Source organism: Lygodium microphyllum, chromosome 28 (genome assembly GCF_053477565.2).
Source record: "Lygodium microphyllum isolate KBCC chromosome 28, Lygodium_microphyllum_v1.1.10, whole genome shotgun sequence".
Taxonomy (NCBI): Eukaryota; Viridiplantae; Streptophyta; class Polypodiopsida; order Schizaeales; family Lygodiaceae; genus Lygodium; species Lygodium microphyllum.
This window is the reverse complement of record NC_141162.1, coordinates 89,584,781-89,600,627: the sequence shown is the minus strand read 5'-3', so window position 1 is coordinate 89,600,627 and position 15,847 is coordinate 89,584,781. Positions and strand designations below refer to the sequence as shown.

The following is a 15,847-nucleotide window of genomic DNA, read 5'->3' as shown; positions in this document are numbered from 1 at the left end:
GCCAAAAGTTTTTGACATATGTCAAAGCTTAGCCTTAAACCCATCATCCTAGAAATCTTGGTAGCTAAATTAATTCATTGTAGGTAGGTATATAGATATATAAATGTATGGATGATAAGGGGGCAATTAAGCCTCCCGTGCATTCTTGCAAGTACACTTTGCCCTATATTCTTATATAATTCACTCTAAATTTGCAAAATCTACCTAGATTTAGTTATGCATCATGATTGGTTGATCACCCAAACTTCAATCAATGTCTTAAAACTGGCACACGTCTCTCATAGTCCTCTAATATATGAGAGAGAGAGAGAGAGAGAGAGAGAGAGAGCCTCACATGTCCTAGTGTATCTTTGGTTCAATCAGTCAAAACCAAGAGCGTGCCCCTCCTCAATTACAATAGAACACCCTTCTTATCACAAATAAGGCTAACAAATTAAATGCCCATGCAATGATTCTTCTACCTATACAATTACAAGGCCTGAAATAAGCATAGATCAAAATACGCTTATATTGATTTGCTTCTTGCAAAGCCATAAACAAGTTGACTGGTGTGTGCAATCTCTTCAACCACATCCACATGCACCATAGTGATTTGACTTGGAAGTAGTGTCACTTCTCTCAGCTCTACCCAATGATGCACATCAACAATGACAATAGCATGCCCTTATGGGTATGGGTAATACTAATAAAGTGACTGGGAAGTTTGTCAAGTTGATCTTCACAAAAAAAAAGGGAGTAAAAACTTACTCCTGATGTATAATTGTCATATCTAAATATCAAGTATCAGACACAGAAAGTAAAAACAAAGGAAATAATAATCAATTAAAGCTTGCTATCAGTCAAGCTTGGAGAATGACCTGTCAACCAGAAGCATAACCAAATCCTTGATTAGCCACAAGTAGGGTTTCTGAAAGACCAGGTGCTATCCTGGAAACATAATAGCAAAAAATTTAATCAATAGATTGCTGATAGTACACCTGCAATGGGACTGTTGGATATGTACATGAAGTAACACAGCTGTGTTTGATGGATAGATCCCATTCTTCTAGCAGCAAATTGGGCACTGAATCAAGCCATTCTCATTACAATGAGGGCATTTGACTACCTCCTCTTCTATGATGACTTTTCTGCTTCCACTGCACTCAAAACATGGTACAAATCGAACTCCACCGCATCCATCACACATCTGAGCTCCCCCTTGAACTCGTGGCAAGCTCTCCAAGAGCGGAGCAAGCTGTCCCTCTTCATGGAGCTGTAACACTTCTTCAGCCCCCCCTATGTATCTCCCCTTCACAAATAGCCTGGGTACGACCACTAGCCCACCACCCATCAGCTCTTTCAGCTCATTCCTGAAGTCTTGATGCATTGAGATGTCCCTTTCATCTATGTTTACACAGAAGCTCTGAAGCAAGTTGCGGACACTGTTGCAATCCTCAAAGGTTTTCCTTATTCCTCTCAAGCTAGTTGTGTACAGTACAACTGTTTTCTCTCCCCCCTGAGGACACTTCTTCTCATACCGCTCCAAAGGATCCTCTTTCTTTTTCATCATGGTCTCCCTGTTCTTTGTTTTCATCAACCCTGCTGTTGATGGAGCTTTTGATTCTGAGGAAGGGGCCTCGGTAGATATGCCTGTTTTAGCACTGGAGCTCTGGATTGCATTCCACTCCTCTTGTGTAAGACCCTTCAAAGCATTCTTGTAAGACTCCAGGTCTGAATCGAGAAGGGATCCCTGTGGAGTGAGGACAGCAGGACAGTGCGACCGTGTGTGACCATTCAGGCTGCCTGGACCTGTCTTTGCGGCTGATCTCCTTCTCCTAAGCCTGCTAAAGAAACTGAACTTACTCTTCCTAACGCTCAAGCTATCCCCATCAGCAGCAAAACCATTTTGTGCACTAAACAGAATCTGTCCACCATTGCCTGCCATGGTACAATCTCCTCCTCTCGCATAGGACATACTTTTGGAGGCTCGAACATCCATCTCCCCAACAGTGTTGATGGTCTTTGAATTGATGTGCTTCTCAATGCCAGGCCTGAGATCCTCTAGGATGCTACTGACTTCTGCCCATGATTTAGGCTGTTCTTGGTCAGACCCCCCATCTAAAGAATGAAGTTTTCTGAGCATGCTGATCATGGAGTCTTCTCTACTAAGGGACCCTACCCCTGTCCCTGCCCCTGCTTCTTCCACATCTGGACTCATGCTAACCCCATAGGTGTGCTGTGACGATGAAAGAGGCACTAAGTGGACGTCCTGCAAGTTATGATGGGGATTGGATAGTGCTGGCATGGATATACTCCTGGATACTGGATCAAGAGCAGAGTGCAGTACCCGCCCATAATCAGCTTGCCTTTCCATGGCATGTTGCCTTTCCATGGCTTTGGATGATACACAACCCATCTTTACCGTCTGATCTTCTCCTTCCTGCACTTGTTGAATACGACTGATGCCTGCTTTAACACACTTGTCACCTGCAAGAAAAGACAATTAGGAGGACAACTCGAAAGAATGATGCAAAATTTGCCCTTTTGTGCGTGGGACGCCACGTAAACAAGGTCCAATTTCAGAAATAAACTGTTGAGAGAATCAATTTCTAGGAACTTATGCAATGACCTAAGCAATTAATACATAACATTGTGCCTCATTCTAGATTAAGCACTAAATCAGAAAAGATGACTGTATTTGCATCAATCTCTGGCTTGATCAGTAATCAGAAAAATCAAGGTAGATGATAGCACCACTAACAAAAGAAGTTTATCAAGTTCCATCAATGTGGGAAAATAAATTATGTGATTCCCATGGCAGGAGCTCCCTTGTACGCCCCTATGATACTGTCATTATCATGAGCTTCTGAAGGGAGCAACCACAAATTTAGCTTCTTGGAGGGACGATTGAGCTTGTGCAGGTACATACCTGCAGCAAGCTGGGTACGTAGTATCTTGTGTGCAGGTATGTAGTAGGTTCCTTGCAGGAGCTCAGGACATATCTACACAGGAAGTTTTTCACATTTTCCCATGTGGGAGAAGGTGCTTTTTTCTTGCTTTTCCCTATAATGTTCAACACCATGAGCTTCTGCTCAGGATGCACCACACACCTGGCTGGGTGCCATTGGGTGCAGGGTCCTGCCTCCCGAGCAGAAGTTCATGATGTTGTTGCCATTCACAATGTGGGAATTAAAGTGGGAATTCGTCTAAAACTTCATCTGCGGCTATATTCTTGCAGGCATGCAGTAGTTCCCTTGCAGATGCTCATGATGCTGTCACAGTATATAGTCATTCATGGGGAAATTGCCTTGTGTGCATAGTATGTAATCTATAAAAGTCTCAATGTCCTGTCACAGTATATAGTCATTGTCATGGGAAAATTGCCTTGTGTGCATATGTAATCTATCAAAGTCTCAATGTCCTGTAACTTGATTACTTGAACGGAATCAAAAAGACTCCAAAATTATACTGCTTATTCATCTCTAAACGGAATCAAGAGCTTCAATTGCACTGCTATTACTGCTTATTCATCTCTAAACTGAATGAAGAACTTCAAACTGCATTGGCTTCTGTGCAAAAGAAACGCAAATTACAGTGAAGTACACTGCTACAACCGCCTATTCATCTCAAAACTGAATCAAGAACTTCAGTTGCAGTAAGCTAAAGAAACGCAAATTACACTGCTGTTACCAGTAGTATTGGGCGGGGGGGATGGGGGCTGCTTGTTGCAATTACTGCTATTCCTGTTCACAAGAATAACTGAAGGTGCGGTATAAAACAGACAGCTACACTCGACTTAAAATCCATTGCTAGCTTTGACAGAATCAATCGGAAAGCTTACCTGAGGCTTCCGAAGATTGGATTTCGTGACGGTTGGGAGCTGAATTTGGCTTGCAGGAGTGATCAAACGCAAGCCCACGAGAGAGAGAGAGAGAGAGAGAGAGAGAGAGAGAGAGAGGCCTCTGCGGCCTGCAAGATAGGAAACTAATCAAGCCGGTTCCTGACAAAACCCAGTGTTTATATGTCCGCCAAGCACATTTTTATCCGCCCTACACATTATTTATTCAAAATAATATTAATGATAATCCTTGTTTCTTTGGATTTCATGCAAATATATGATGATAATTACTGGGATTTCTTTGCATCTCATTTCTTTAATAGTCGTAAATTATAATATAATCACTAAAAAATGATTTTTTTTTTTGGATCTGTCTCCAATATTTTTGATTCTATGGTTTCGGATTTCTTTGCACTTAATTATTTGATAGTCTTAAATCACAGTCATAAACCCATGTATAGAATTTCCGTGTCATCATCGCCCAAATTATGAATGTGGAAATATATCAGAGGTAACATCATTACAATCAACAAAAATTACGCCTAATTGTCTAACAATCACATAAAGTATAGAAATGTCGATAGCCACCTTTGTTATTATTATTATGACTATCGTTATCGTCATTTATTACATCAGTACTGCTATCTAACAATAACATGGAAATGTCAGCACCAGCCTTTATTATTATTATTATTATTATTATTATTGCCGTCCATTCTTCATTGCTATTACGATTATCGCCCATTTTCTGTTATCGTTGCGATTATCGGCTATTATTATTTATTATTATTGCCATTATTGTCTAATATTTATGATTATTTGTAATTACTATCGTCCAATAAGTAAACTGAAATAAATGAATGACCGTAATATGGAAATATGATTTTTATGTATTATTACGATTTTCGACTATGGTTATTATCGTCTAACAATGACATAGATATATCGTTTATTATTTATTATTATGATCAACATAAATAATATCATCATTAGCATTATCATAATGTATTTTTTAATATGTCATTGTAAGCTGAAATATCGGAAAATAGTTATTATACGTAATTATACGATTTTATTGTGGGCTGGTGTGGCGTAGAACTGAGCACGTTTATGTGGCAAAGGCTGCATGGCGCACGCGGCCAGCGCCCTTTTGGGATGGTGGGGCCCGCACGTGGGCGCTTTGTGGCTCCTGTATTTTCTTGCCTCCGCAAATATTTCAAAATTACCACGTGTAATATGCCACGTGGCGGAGCTGCCGATCACGTGGGACCATTAACTAAAGATCCTGGCATTATATGTGCATCATGTCTTGACATGCATGATGCCTCTGAGGCGTACCCATAATTTGAGAGTGTTCATATAGTAATGCTTGCTATGTGGCTTTTTGCTACCATCAAGAAGGATGGACCGCTGCGGAGCCGTGCAGACGACGGGAATCGATCCGGAGTCCTTCTGAAACACACATGTCTGTCACCTCCCCCCACCTCTACCAATTGAACCACCAATCAAAAAATATTTTTCTTAGTATCAGTGAAAATAAACATTTTTGATCTCGCAAATACCAAAACCTTTAACTCAAAATTTTGCATACATTTTTTTAAAAAAAACTGGAAATTTTCTGAAGTTTAAGGTTTTGCAAGCTCTTCTTTAAGTTTGTGAATGGTTTTAACATTGTTTACAATTGGTTTTATATTAGACATCGGTTTTTCATTAACACTAGGTAAGAAAAAAACTGTCTAGTTAAAATTTTGGAGGGATTTTTCTTCTTCAATTAAAGCATTAAATGTATTGCAAAAAGTAATGAAGAGTTTGTATAGTGGAGGGGGACTCAGCCCATTGACCAGGACTTAGTTGATTTACACTACATTCTCAGTCAACAAAAAGTGAGGCCATATGTCAGGCAATTTGCACAGTACATAGACTACATATCGTCGTCATTTTTAAAGCTAAATAAATTGTAAACTTTGAGCTTTTAAATGTCCTTATTTAATTCGAACACTTCTTTTGAAATTCGCACAATTCATATATATCTATATACTATCTTATGATGCACCAATCTCACAACCGAAACCAATCCTACGTGGAACGCATAAATGTGCTCCCAAACTAGATATTCTTTTCAAACATTTAAAATTGAAAATATATAGTCTTAATAAAAGAAAAACATTTAATAAATACCTCCTATATGACTACCATTTTTCTTAAACAAATTAAGATGTTCGAAAAACAAATCCTAAAAATAGAGTGTCAATGTACTCATTTATCATCATATAATTTTTATGGAAAAAAAGAAGATTACAAATATGAGGAACTCATGAAATTCCCAAACATTTCCTCCTTGAAAATAAGTTTTTCGAAAAACACGTTCCATAGATACCTCCCATGTGGAGGAGAGTGGCAAATCCTTTTTTGTGTCCTTTTAAAAGGAAAGAGAATGTGCAAAAAGAAGTTCGTGAAAATAGACCAAAAGCATACTTTTTAATTAAAAAAAGTGATGAAAATGTTGGAAAGTTGAGCAAAACTCCCAATCATAATAATCACAACCTTTTAATAGGATGCAAGTTGAACTGAAGTTGTTAATGGTTTAGAAAGGATCATTTACAAGCTCTAAAGATAAGATAAGATTATTATGAGCTACCTATTAGAGCCATCACCATGAGCATAGAATGTAGGAATATTCTTTCTTTTGAAACCTGCATAGTAACTTGTTCGGCTTCATTCTGGATCATGAAATTTTGAACTTGAGGAGTAAAAAGACACACCTTCGGCCATACTTGCCCACTCACCCTTGGCCATCATGCTCCTAATCTTCACTTGCACTATGTCTACATCCCTACAATCATAGCGAGAATACATTCAAAGTCAGAACATCAACTGTATTAGCTATATTAGACTTAAAAATCTTCATTTTAAGTGAAAGAAAATAAGAATCCTCCAATTAGTCCGATGATGGCATGAATTGGAACTGCCTTCACATGGCCCCACTATTGCCACAAAACTAGTGTCAACAACTGACCGTAGACACTAGGGCATAGGATAGCAACAAGCTAAAGGCATCCCTAAATACATTAGATTTGTCAACAATATAGGCCAACAATGATACCATAGAAGAAAGGTGGAGAGAGGCATAGCATGCAAAGAACACATGTTTGGAAGGGCAAGAGAGAGACATAGGGAGAATGAGGACTATGTCAAGTCCAACAATGCGGGCCAACCAACAATGGTGACATGGCAAAAAGATAGACATAGTACATAGAGATGGCATGTGTGAAAGGGTGAGAGAGAGATATAGGGAGAAGGGGGGATTGCGTTAGATCAATTGGAGCACTACATGCCAACCAAGAATGATGCCATGGTAGAAATATAGACATAGCACATAGAGATGCCATGTGTGAAAGCGAGAGAGAGAGACATAGGGAGAGGGGGCAACATTAGATCCATTGGGGCATGTAGAGATGCTGGCTATGAAAGGCAGAGAAGGGGGATGAAAAAAAGAGCACAAGGATTGCTTTTTTATAAAGTAATGGCATTTTTTAGCCCCAAAGAGAGAGAGAGAGAGAGAGAGAGAGAGAGAGAATGGTTTGACACTCACTTCTCTCACTATATGTGAGAGTCAACACTCATGTTATCATGGGACTTCCCCCCTTGAATGACTACAAGGCCTCCAGCTCATGCATTGTCAACTAGAGTGTAGGCAATGCAACTCAAATTTTTGGATTCTTTTGGTCCCCTTGGCTACATTATGTGGTGCCAATGGTGCAAATTACAGCTTTATGTTTGTCCTTGGTGCTGTTTGACGTTTTTGGTTAATGGCATTGTCTAATCCTGGTTACAAGGATTCAATTTTAGGGACTTTTTTTAAATCATGAAGATTGACCAATAAAGTACTTGTTTGGAAGCATCACTTTGGGGTTTTTACAATCATATTTTTGGTTTGAAGACACAAGATTAGCCTTGATAATTGAACAAACTAGTTCTAATAAGGCTCAAGTGTGAATATAGCTCTATTTTAAACCACTTTGTGAGCACAGATAGTGTGAACATAGATTTGAAACTTTATGTCAAACTGGTTTGGTGAGAATAAGTTAGTTCAGTGTGAATAGGATTAAAAAAGAGGGTTTTTAAAAACCTTAGATTAAAGGTTTAAGGAGGAAAGAAAGAACCTTATCTTGTACCATTTTTAAACAATGTCTTCATGGCAAACATTGTTAGGCAATAGATGATCGAATAGTGAGCATTAAGCTCAACTACTATCAACAATAGACTCTTATTTCTCTTCCCTTTATTTGACATGCACAAAAGAAGGCCTTGATCTTATGGGACAAGCTACCCCCTAGCTTCTTTGGAAAGTAGGCCCTTAGCTTTTTCCTAAAGCAAATCCCTTAGGTAGCCCCATGAAGTAGAGGGTTTAAGAAGCCTCCTTGCTTGGTAGTAGCCTCCAATAAATGCCAATTGATTTGGGCTTGAACCATCCATCAAATGACTGCAAGCCTTCTCCTTCTTTCACAATGACGACCTTCAAAATGGAGTTGAGTATGTTAATGAGCACAATGAAGGAGATATACCTATTCCTTGAATAACAACCTCTTCATTTCAATTGGAGTCCACCCCCTTTGCAAGCCTTCATGCCAAGCTTTAGCCTTTATGAGCAACACCTCCTTGTCTTGAGCCTTTGTGCGGAGCTTTAGCATTCGTGTGTAGCAATGGATGCCTCTCTACCACATAGCCTTGAGAAAAGAGGCTCTGATACCATATTGTGAACCATGGTTGAGCAAGAAGATAAGATGAGCTATGGGGAAAATAAGAAGAACAAGTAGAGAATCATGATGAACACAAAACTTGAGTCTTGATTGATTTGATAGTGAAGCAAGTAGAATGTTTCATAGCCTTTCAGCTATGCTGCTCTTCCCTTTGTTAGCTTATTGGATTCAACCCTTTGTCTTATATTACATGTGCCTTTAGCGCTGACTCTAGCACCATAATTTAAACATGATTTTGCAAAAAAAATATAGGTGTCGATTTAGCTTTTTGAACTTGACAAACTATTTTGAAATCAATGGAAATTTCAATTTCAACAAGATATTTCAAATTTGACAGACATTTTGAATTTGATGGAATGATACAAACTTGAGGAAGGATTTCAAATGCCTATCGGACATCATGTTTGTTGCCACTCCACATTAGCACTTCCTCAGTTGTGACTTTTGTCATATATTGGAGGAGGATAACCTCAAGGATGTAGTAGCATTATTGGTTATGAATTCTTGAATGAAGGTCCACTCCCTTGCCATCAAGAGCCTAGTATGGGTCTTTCTACTTGGAGTTTAAGTGATTGAATGAGTGAGTTCGCCTCTGCTAGAACCTTGAAAATGAGCATGGTGATCTCCGTCCCTTCCTTTGAGAAGTCAAGTTATCCCCCTTCGAAGGGTGACTCATGAATGAAAGATAGGTAAGTAGTTCACACCCAAGAGCTTTAATAGCACGTACTCTCAAAGTGCTAGCTAAATCCCACTCCATATGTAACACTTTTAATGAGGATATTGGATGCCATTCTTGATGCACCAAGAATTTTCTTTTCTTCATAGGAGGCTTGTGCTTCATACACCTTCTTTGAAAGGAAAATTCACAATCTGGAGGCAAGCAAGAACGATGTTGGAGGTGGTGTTGGATGCGATGTGCTGGACATTGGGAGGTGGTAAGCTTGATGTCAACACATACATGGTCATCAAGAATGATAGAGCTATAGACGTAGATGCCAAAGGGGTTGTTGAATACAACTCCTCAAGGCATCCTTGTAGAGCCTAGTTAGGTTGTCCAAATCTAAATAGGGTGGGAACCCTTTTCGCCTCCTACAATCTTGTATTCTTCCTTGTCTTCATTGGAACCTTCCACGACCACAAACTATACCATGCCATTTCAGTCATAACCTATGTTAAATTGATAGGCCCAAGGTTGAGATTACTAGCTTAAGGGTACAACAGGGATGTCTCAATCCTATCACTATGAGAATGGGTAGTGTATCATCGGTGGTTTCTAATAGTGTGCATCCCATGTTTGTAATAACAACATAGTTGTTAGACCCTCAAGATTGGGCCATTAGGTATTTTTTCATTGATAGTTCTTCTCTGCAATTTATCTTGATTGCCCATGACTATTGGGACTAGTTATTCACTTGGTGCTAGTTTTTTGGTCTGTAATATTCTTGCTTTTTTACGAGTTTCAAGTTTTTGGTTTAAATTTTTGATCGAAATAAGCTCTTTCTCTCTCTCTCTCTCTCTCTCTTTGGCTGTTTCTAAGTATACTTGGTGCATGTTATTGTAAATGCATGTAAAAGGTTGCATGCATTTAGGTTTTTTATAGTTTTGTCACTTTTAGAAATTGCAAGTTATTTTGTGTGAATTATTTGTTAAAATAATATAGCTCCCCCTCTCAATCTCTCTTTAAGTATAGTTTGAAATACTCTGTGTGTGTGTGTGTGTGTGTGTGTGTGTTATTATAGCTTGGTATATACATACACATGTACATATATATACATGTAAAAATAAATAAATAAATAAATAAAATCTTATAATACTACAAGATATAAGCCACATAGTGACGTCTAAAGTAATGAAAATATTCATATAAAAAACTACCCCCATATGTAGTATAGACATCTCTACTATAGATCCATCGCTATTAGCATCACTTTTGTAATGAAAATAGGGATGCAAATAGTGATGCTTTATGACGCATGTACTGATGCTAATAGCGACATGTCAGTAAATTAGCGACACTAATAACAACAATTACAGAGAGAAAAAAAATAGCTAGTAGGGCAGCATGTTGTCGTGTCACCTTCTAGTACCATGTACTGAACAATGTTTCATAAAGCAATTATAAATTGAGTATACAATCGTGATTGAGACACCTGTGTCATGAGATAATGAAAAAAAAGAGTCATTGATTCAATATTCAAATAAGTACAAGATTGATGATGACAACTCATAAAACTACATGGAACAAGAGAGAGGAGAGTCCAGAACAAATAGGGAAATGTAACTATAAATATTGCAAAATGCGAGTCCATACAAAGGATGAGAAAAACATCCAAGGAGTGCTACATGGAAAGAGTTTGCATGGATCACAAGGCTAGAAAAGAAAAGGATGTGCGCTCCACGAATCCAACCAATTGCTACAACTCTTCGCCATCCTAGAGCTCGTCGTCTATTTGATGCAATGGAGTGTCAAATGGACTTTGCAATTTAAATAACCAAAGATTCATCCACAATGCATAATGCATCACAAAAAACCTAATGACTAAAAACAAGAAAGAGGCATGACTTACTGGGCCATCGAGCGCATACAATCTATTAGTGAGTGTAGTGAGACCGTGTCTCTATGTATACTGAGTCTCCAAACCTGTAGGATCACGGTTTGTGATGGAGTGCTACAAAGAAAACAGTAGTATTGTTAGAAATAAGGTTATTAGTACAAGTGGTAGTACAAATAAGAAAGTGAGAATAACCAAGAGAAAACTTACAAAATCTTCCAAATAAGTTCTGCAACCGCCACTCCCCATATGATGCATGACCCCTGCCTCCAATTGTGTCCTCACTGCCTCTAGCTATTGCTGCCATTGTCTTGGAGAGTTTGTGGCCTCCTCCTTGAGTCTTCGCTAATCCCTTGTGTCTAACCACTTGGGCTTTGAAATGCCACTCTTGATTGCCTTGCATGTATCTGATCATATATGTGGCATGTATACACTCATACAATCCATCATCCATCCTGTGGAAAACCTCTCTGTCATCATAGGTATCGAGAACTCCTCATGCAAGGATGCTATCACATAGTCCTTACTCCCCTCTAGTATGTTTTTCCAATGGTATAAAACATTGTGTCTAAATACTTGTTGGCACAACTCTCTCATGTGAGCCATCACCCTCCTCCCCTTATCATCCATGACCACAGCATCTATTTTCTCATCCATGAGATATCTCTACCCTGATGGGATACATCTAAGGTGTGCCCTCTCCCACCTATGACCACGCTTCTAAGCATAACTAGGAGACCCCTATCCATCTAACATACCTACGAGTGTGGTATCTCTCTCGGAGTAGCACCCATAAGGATGTCACGTGTGAATGGCTAAGCGAAACTTGGAGTCATGGGAGTAGACGTCCCTATAGGTGTGACAAACCTCGGAGGTGATAAGTATCTACTAGACTGGTGAGACAGAGACATTGCATTGATGCCTCCACAACACCCACATGAGCCACCCTCTCTGGAATCGGTACAAGAGCGAGGAGTAGCAATTGACCATGGGGTCACAACATCTGCATCTCCACATCACCCCCCACAACCACCCCCTCTGTCGGTCGAGCGAGGCATCCTTGAGCTTTCCTCTCTAGGGCCAGTCTAGAGCATCGACTTTGTCTATTGGAGATTGAAGCATCAAAGCACACTAATGTAGATCATGCAGAATGACCAGATGATGACTGAGACAACTCCTAGTCTGCCATATCTTTGAAATAGGCCATTTTCTTTTTCTCGATTGCTCTCTCTCTCTCTCTCTCTCTCTTTCTCTCTCTATTCTTATCTTTCCCTCCATCTCTCTATTTGTGTCCCCCTCTCTCTCTATTTATTTCCCATCCATCTCTCCACAAACAAAAGTAAAGAGAGAAAATAAGAAACTTAAAAAACAAAGAAAGGGGAAGCAATGTCTCCCTCCTCTTTATCTCACTCTTTCCCTCCATCTCTATTTCTCTTCCTCCCCTCTCTCTCTCTCTCATTATTTTTTCTTTTTCCCTCAATCTCTCTTTTTCTATATCTTTCCATCTCTCTATAGCTCTCTCTCTCTCTCTCTCTCTCTCTCTCTCTCTCTCTCTCTCTCTCTCTCTCTCTCTCTCTCTCTCTCTCATTTTCTCTTTTCCTCCATCTCTCTATTTGTCTCTCCCTCCCTCTCCCTTCCTTTCGCTCCCCCTTTCTTCTCTCTCTTCCCTTCCCTCTCCCTTCCTTTCCCTGTGTGTGTGTGTGTTTATCTCTCCCCCCTCTCTCCCTCATTGTTTCTCTCTCTCACCCTTCCTCTCCCTCTATTTCCCTCTTCCTCTTCCTCTTCCTCTCTCTATTTTTAATGAAGCTCCCTCTCTCTCCCTTCCTTCTCCCTTCTCTCTCTTCCTTTCTCTCTCCCTTTCTTTCCCTATGTGTGTGTGTGTGTGTGTGTGTCCTCTGTGTATTTTTCATGAAGATCCCTCTCTATCTTATCACACATTAGTGCACATGGCACTCGAACACACACAATTAACACAAGTGCATACCCTATTGTAGAGCAAAAGCATATACCTTAGAGCACAAGCAAACACATATCATAGCATAATATTCTTGAGCACATACATTAGGGCACAACATAGGGAATGTGCACATAACATAGCACATGATCACATAATGATACTTCCACATATTAGCACAAAGACACAAGCACATAGGAGTAGTGACACATGAGCACCTTGCACTAGCACATAAGCACATAGGCACGAGAGGGGACTTTCCCGTGCAAGAAAAGTTTTTTCCACACACATCTCTAGGTGTACTTACACACATAGATAGTGCACTTCTTTCCAAGAAAATACATGTGCAAGAGAAGGACCACACATTCAGAACATAGGAATCATCCTTGTGCAAAGCTAGAGAAAGCTTTGGAGGCACAAGGCTTAGCAACTGCATCCAAATAGATTAGGCATGTGAGATATATGATTACATCTAGAAGGTTAGGCTATGGATGAGTTAGAAGGTACACTTCGATCGCCATATTGTATATACTCTTTGTGTCCACACACTTTGTGTATAAGTTAGAATACACATTTCCATTGCCTTGTGTATATGCCCTTTCCATACTAGCCTAGGCAAAAATATGCTTAAGGACACGAGGGAAGCATCTATTGACTAGGATATGTCACCACCCTAGACAAGCACCACCCCTACCTTAGAGGCACTCCTACTGACTAGGACATGACATACTCTCCCCCTCCATCTGACCTTAGGCATTTTATTTGGAGGCCTGTTTCTTTTTCAACCATAGCTTTAAGAGTTTTGAAATGCCCAAAAACTTCACTTTTCTTTTTCATAAAATACACCCAAACTTTTCTGCTATAGTCATCAATAAAAGTGACAAAATAATGACAGCCTCCAAGAGATGCAGCTTTAGTAGTCCACACATCAAAGTGGATTAATTCCAATGGCTTCTTACTCTCTTGAACATGTCTAGGAAATGGTTTCCTTGCCTATTTTCCAAATGCTAGAAAAGTGCCCCTAACTTAGAGGCACTCAACACTCGCACACTCACTTAGGCATGATCATATTTGATCACTTAAGGCACATGCCCCTAAGCAATTTAAACGATCCTATGCTAATACATTACCTAGGCCCAACCCTTGCATCAAGTATGTAACCACACCATTTCTTAAAATAATCATCCTTAGCCAACCACTCTACATAGAATCTAGGAACCTGCTTAGCATCTTAGCATTCTAGGTCATCTTCACAACATCTTCATGGGTGGATCAACACTACCCTTACACCATCTATGTGTGCGCCTCAAGGACCAAGTGATCGAGTCCAATTGCCCTTACACTAAAATAAGACTAGTGACCTAAGTGACTCATCTATCATAGAGCAAGGATGCATGAATAGGGAAACAAAATCAATTAGATATGCATCCTTGAGTATATTGACTCGAATAAGCATTGAGCATACAGGCACTCACTCGAAGGCATCAAGTCATATGTCAACATATGCCATAGTTATGCATAAAACTTGTGTATGCACAAGAAGCTCAGACCAAGCACCACAATCCATGATTGAAATTTTGTGTAAAGTCCACATGTTTATGTTTGAAAAGGTTTCTTGAATGTCACATGTTGTTTTGAAACAAAGAAAGCCTCTTTGTGCACCACCACACCTTCAAGCACTATTGAACATAACTTAGTTTTGGAGAGAGAGAAATTGTTTGAGCATAAGGATCTCCACTACACAATATGTTTTTCTTAGGAAGAAGCTAATTAATCATAGCTGAAAGCCTTGGTTTGATAATCATGTAATATAGGGAATCTTTGATAAATGCCATCTAGTGGTTTTATACTCAATCAAAGGCCACAAGAAAAAGCTCAAACTCTAAGGCCTCTGACTATATTGCATCTGTGTTATGAGCTGGACAAGAAACACAAAATTGGACACTAAGATGGGGGAAAGAATTGGACACTTTGATGGAGGTTGCATAAAAAAATACTATCCATTAGGGCATTATTTACATAAGCCTCCAATGAAGGAGCTTGATGTTCCTCTCAAGTCTCTGTCATGGTGACCAAACAAATGTGATATAAACAATTGGAGAAAAAAATGCAACTTAGTATTGTATCTCGACTCGGCGTTTCTTCCACAACCACATGATGTAATGTTAAATTAGTTACTACATAACTTACATTCTAAGGAAATGTCCATAATACCACCAGCATATCTTTGTAGCAAAGGTTGTCGCTTGTTGATGGTCTAGTTGACTAGGGCTCTGATTATAATATCCTCCCATACTTTTTTCGTAAGGAATTAGGTCAATCAAAGTTAACTTCTATTGATGACAAACTAAAACAAGAAACCGATAGGGAATGATATATTCTTAGGATGACCCTTCAAATGCCTAACAAATTGTAATATCAACTATGTTGACAAACAAATCCATTTACAATTCTCAAAGGCATGAGTCATATCTTCTTTTAGTCCAAGGGGCTTAGCATAGAGCATGCACCAACTACCACTCCTATATTGCTATCTCAACAATCGACTAAGTAGTCAGATAAAACTTTATTGAAACAAATATTTGATGCTCAAGCTAAGAACTTGCAATAGGCCCCAATCATCTACTAGACTTCAAATGATACCCAAGAACAAATCCCACCCAAGACCATGACTCCCTTGGGCCACCAAATCTTTACATTGATGATTGTACTCACAAAAGTAATTGAAGGAGGCCTTGCACATAACCCACATGAGTATCACAAG

General features: G+C 39.4%; 1 protein-coding gene across 1 annotated transcript; it reads right to left on the bottom strand.

Annotated features, from left to right (window-relative positions):
- Positions 1–797: 797 nt before the first annotated feature.
- Positions 798–3,994, bottom strand: LOC148011740 (uncharacterized). The gene is made up of 2 exons (XM_087670800.1): positions 3,821–3,994; positions 798–2,466 (listed from the first exon to the last, which is right to left on the bottom strand). The coding sequence occupies exon 2, from the start codon at positions 2,393–2,395 to the stop codon at positions 1,046–1,048; it is 1,350 nt and encodes a 449-aa protein (XP_087526926.1). The 5' UTR covers positions 2,396–2,466; positions 3,821–3,994; the 3' UTR covers positions 798–1,045.
- Between the last annotated feature and the right edge of the window lie 11,853 nt (positions 3,995–15,847).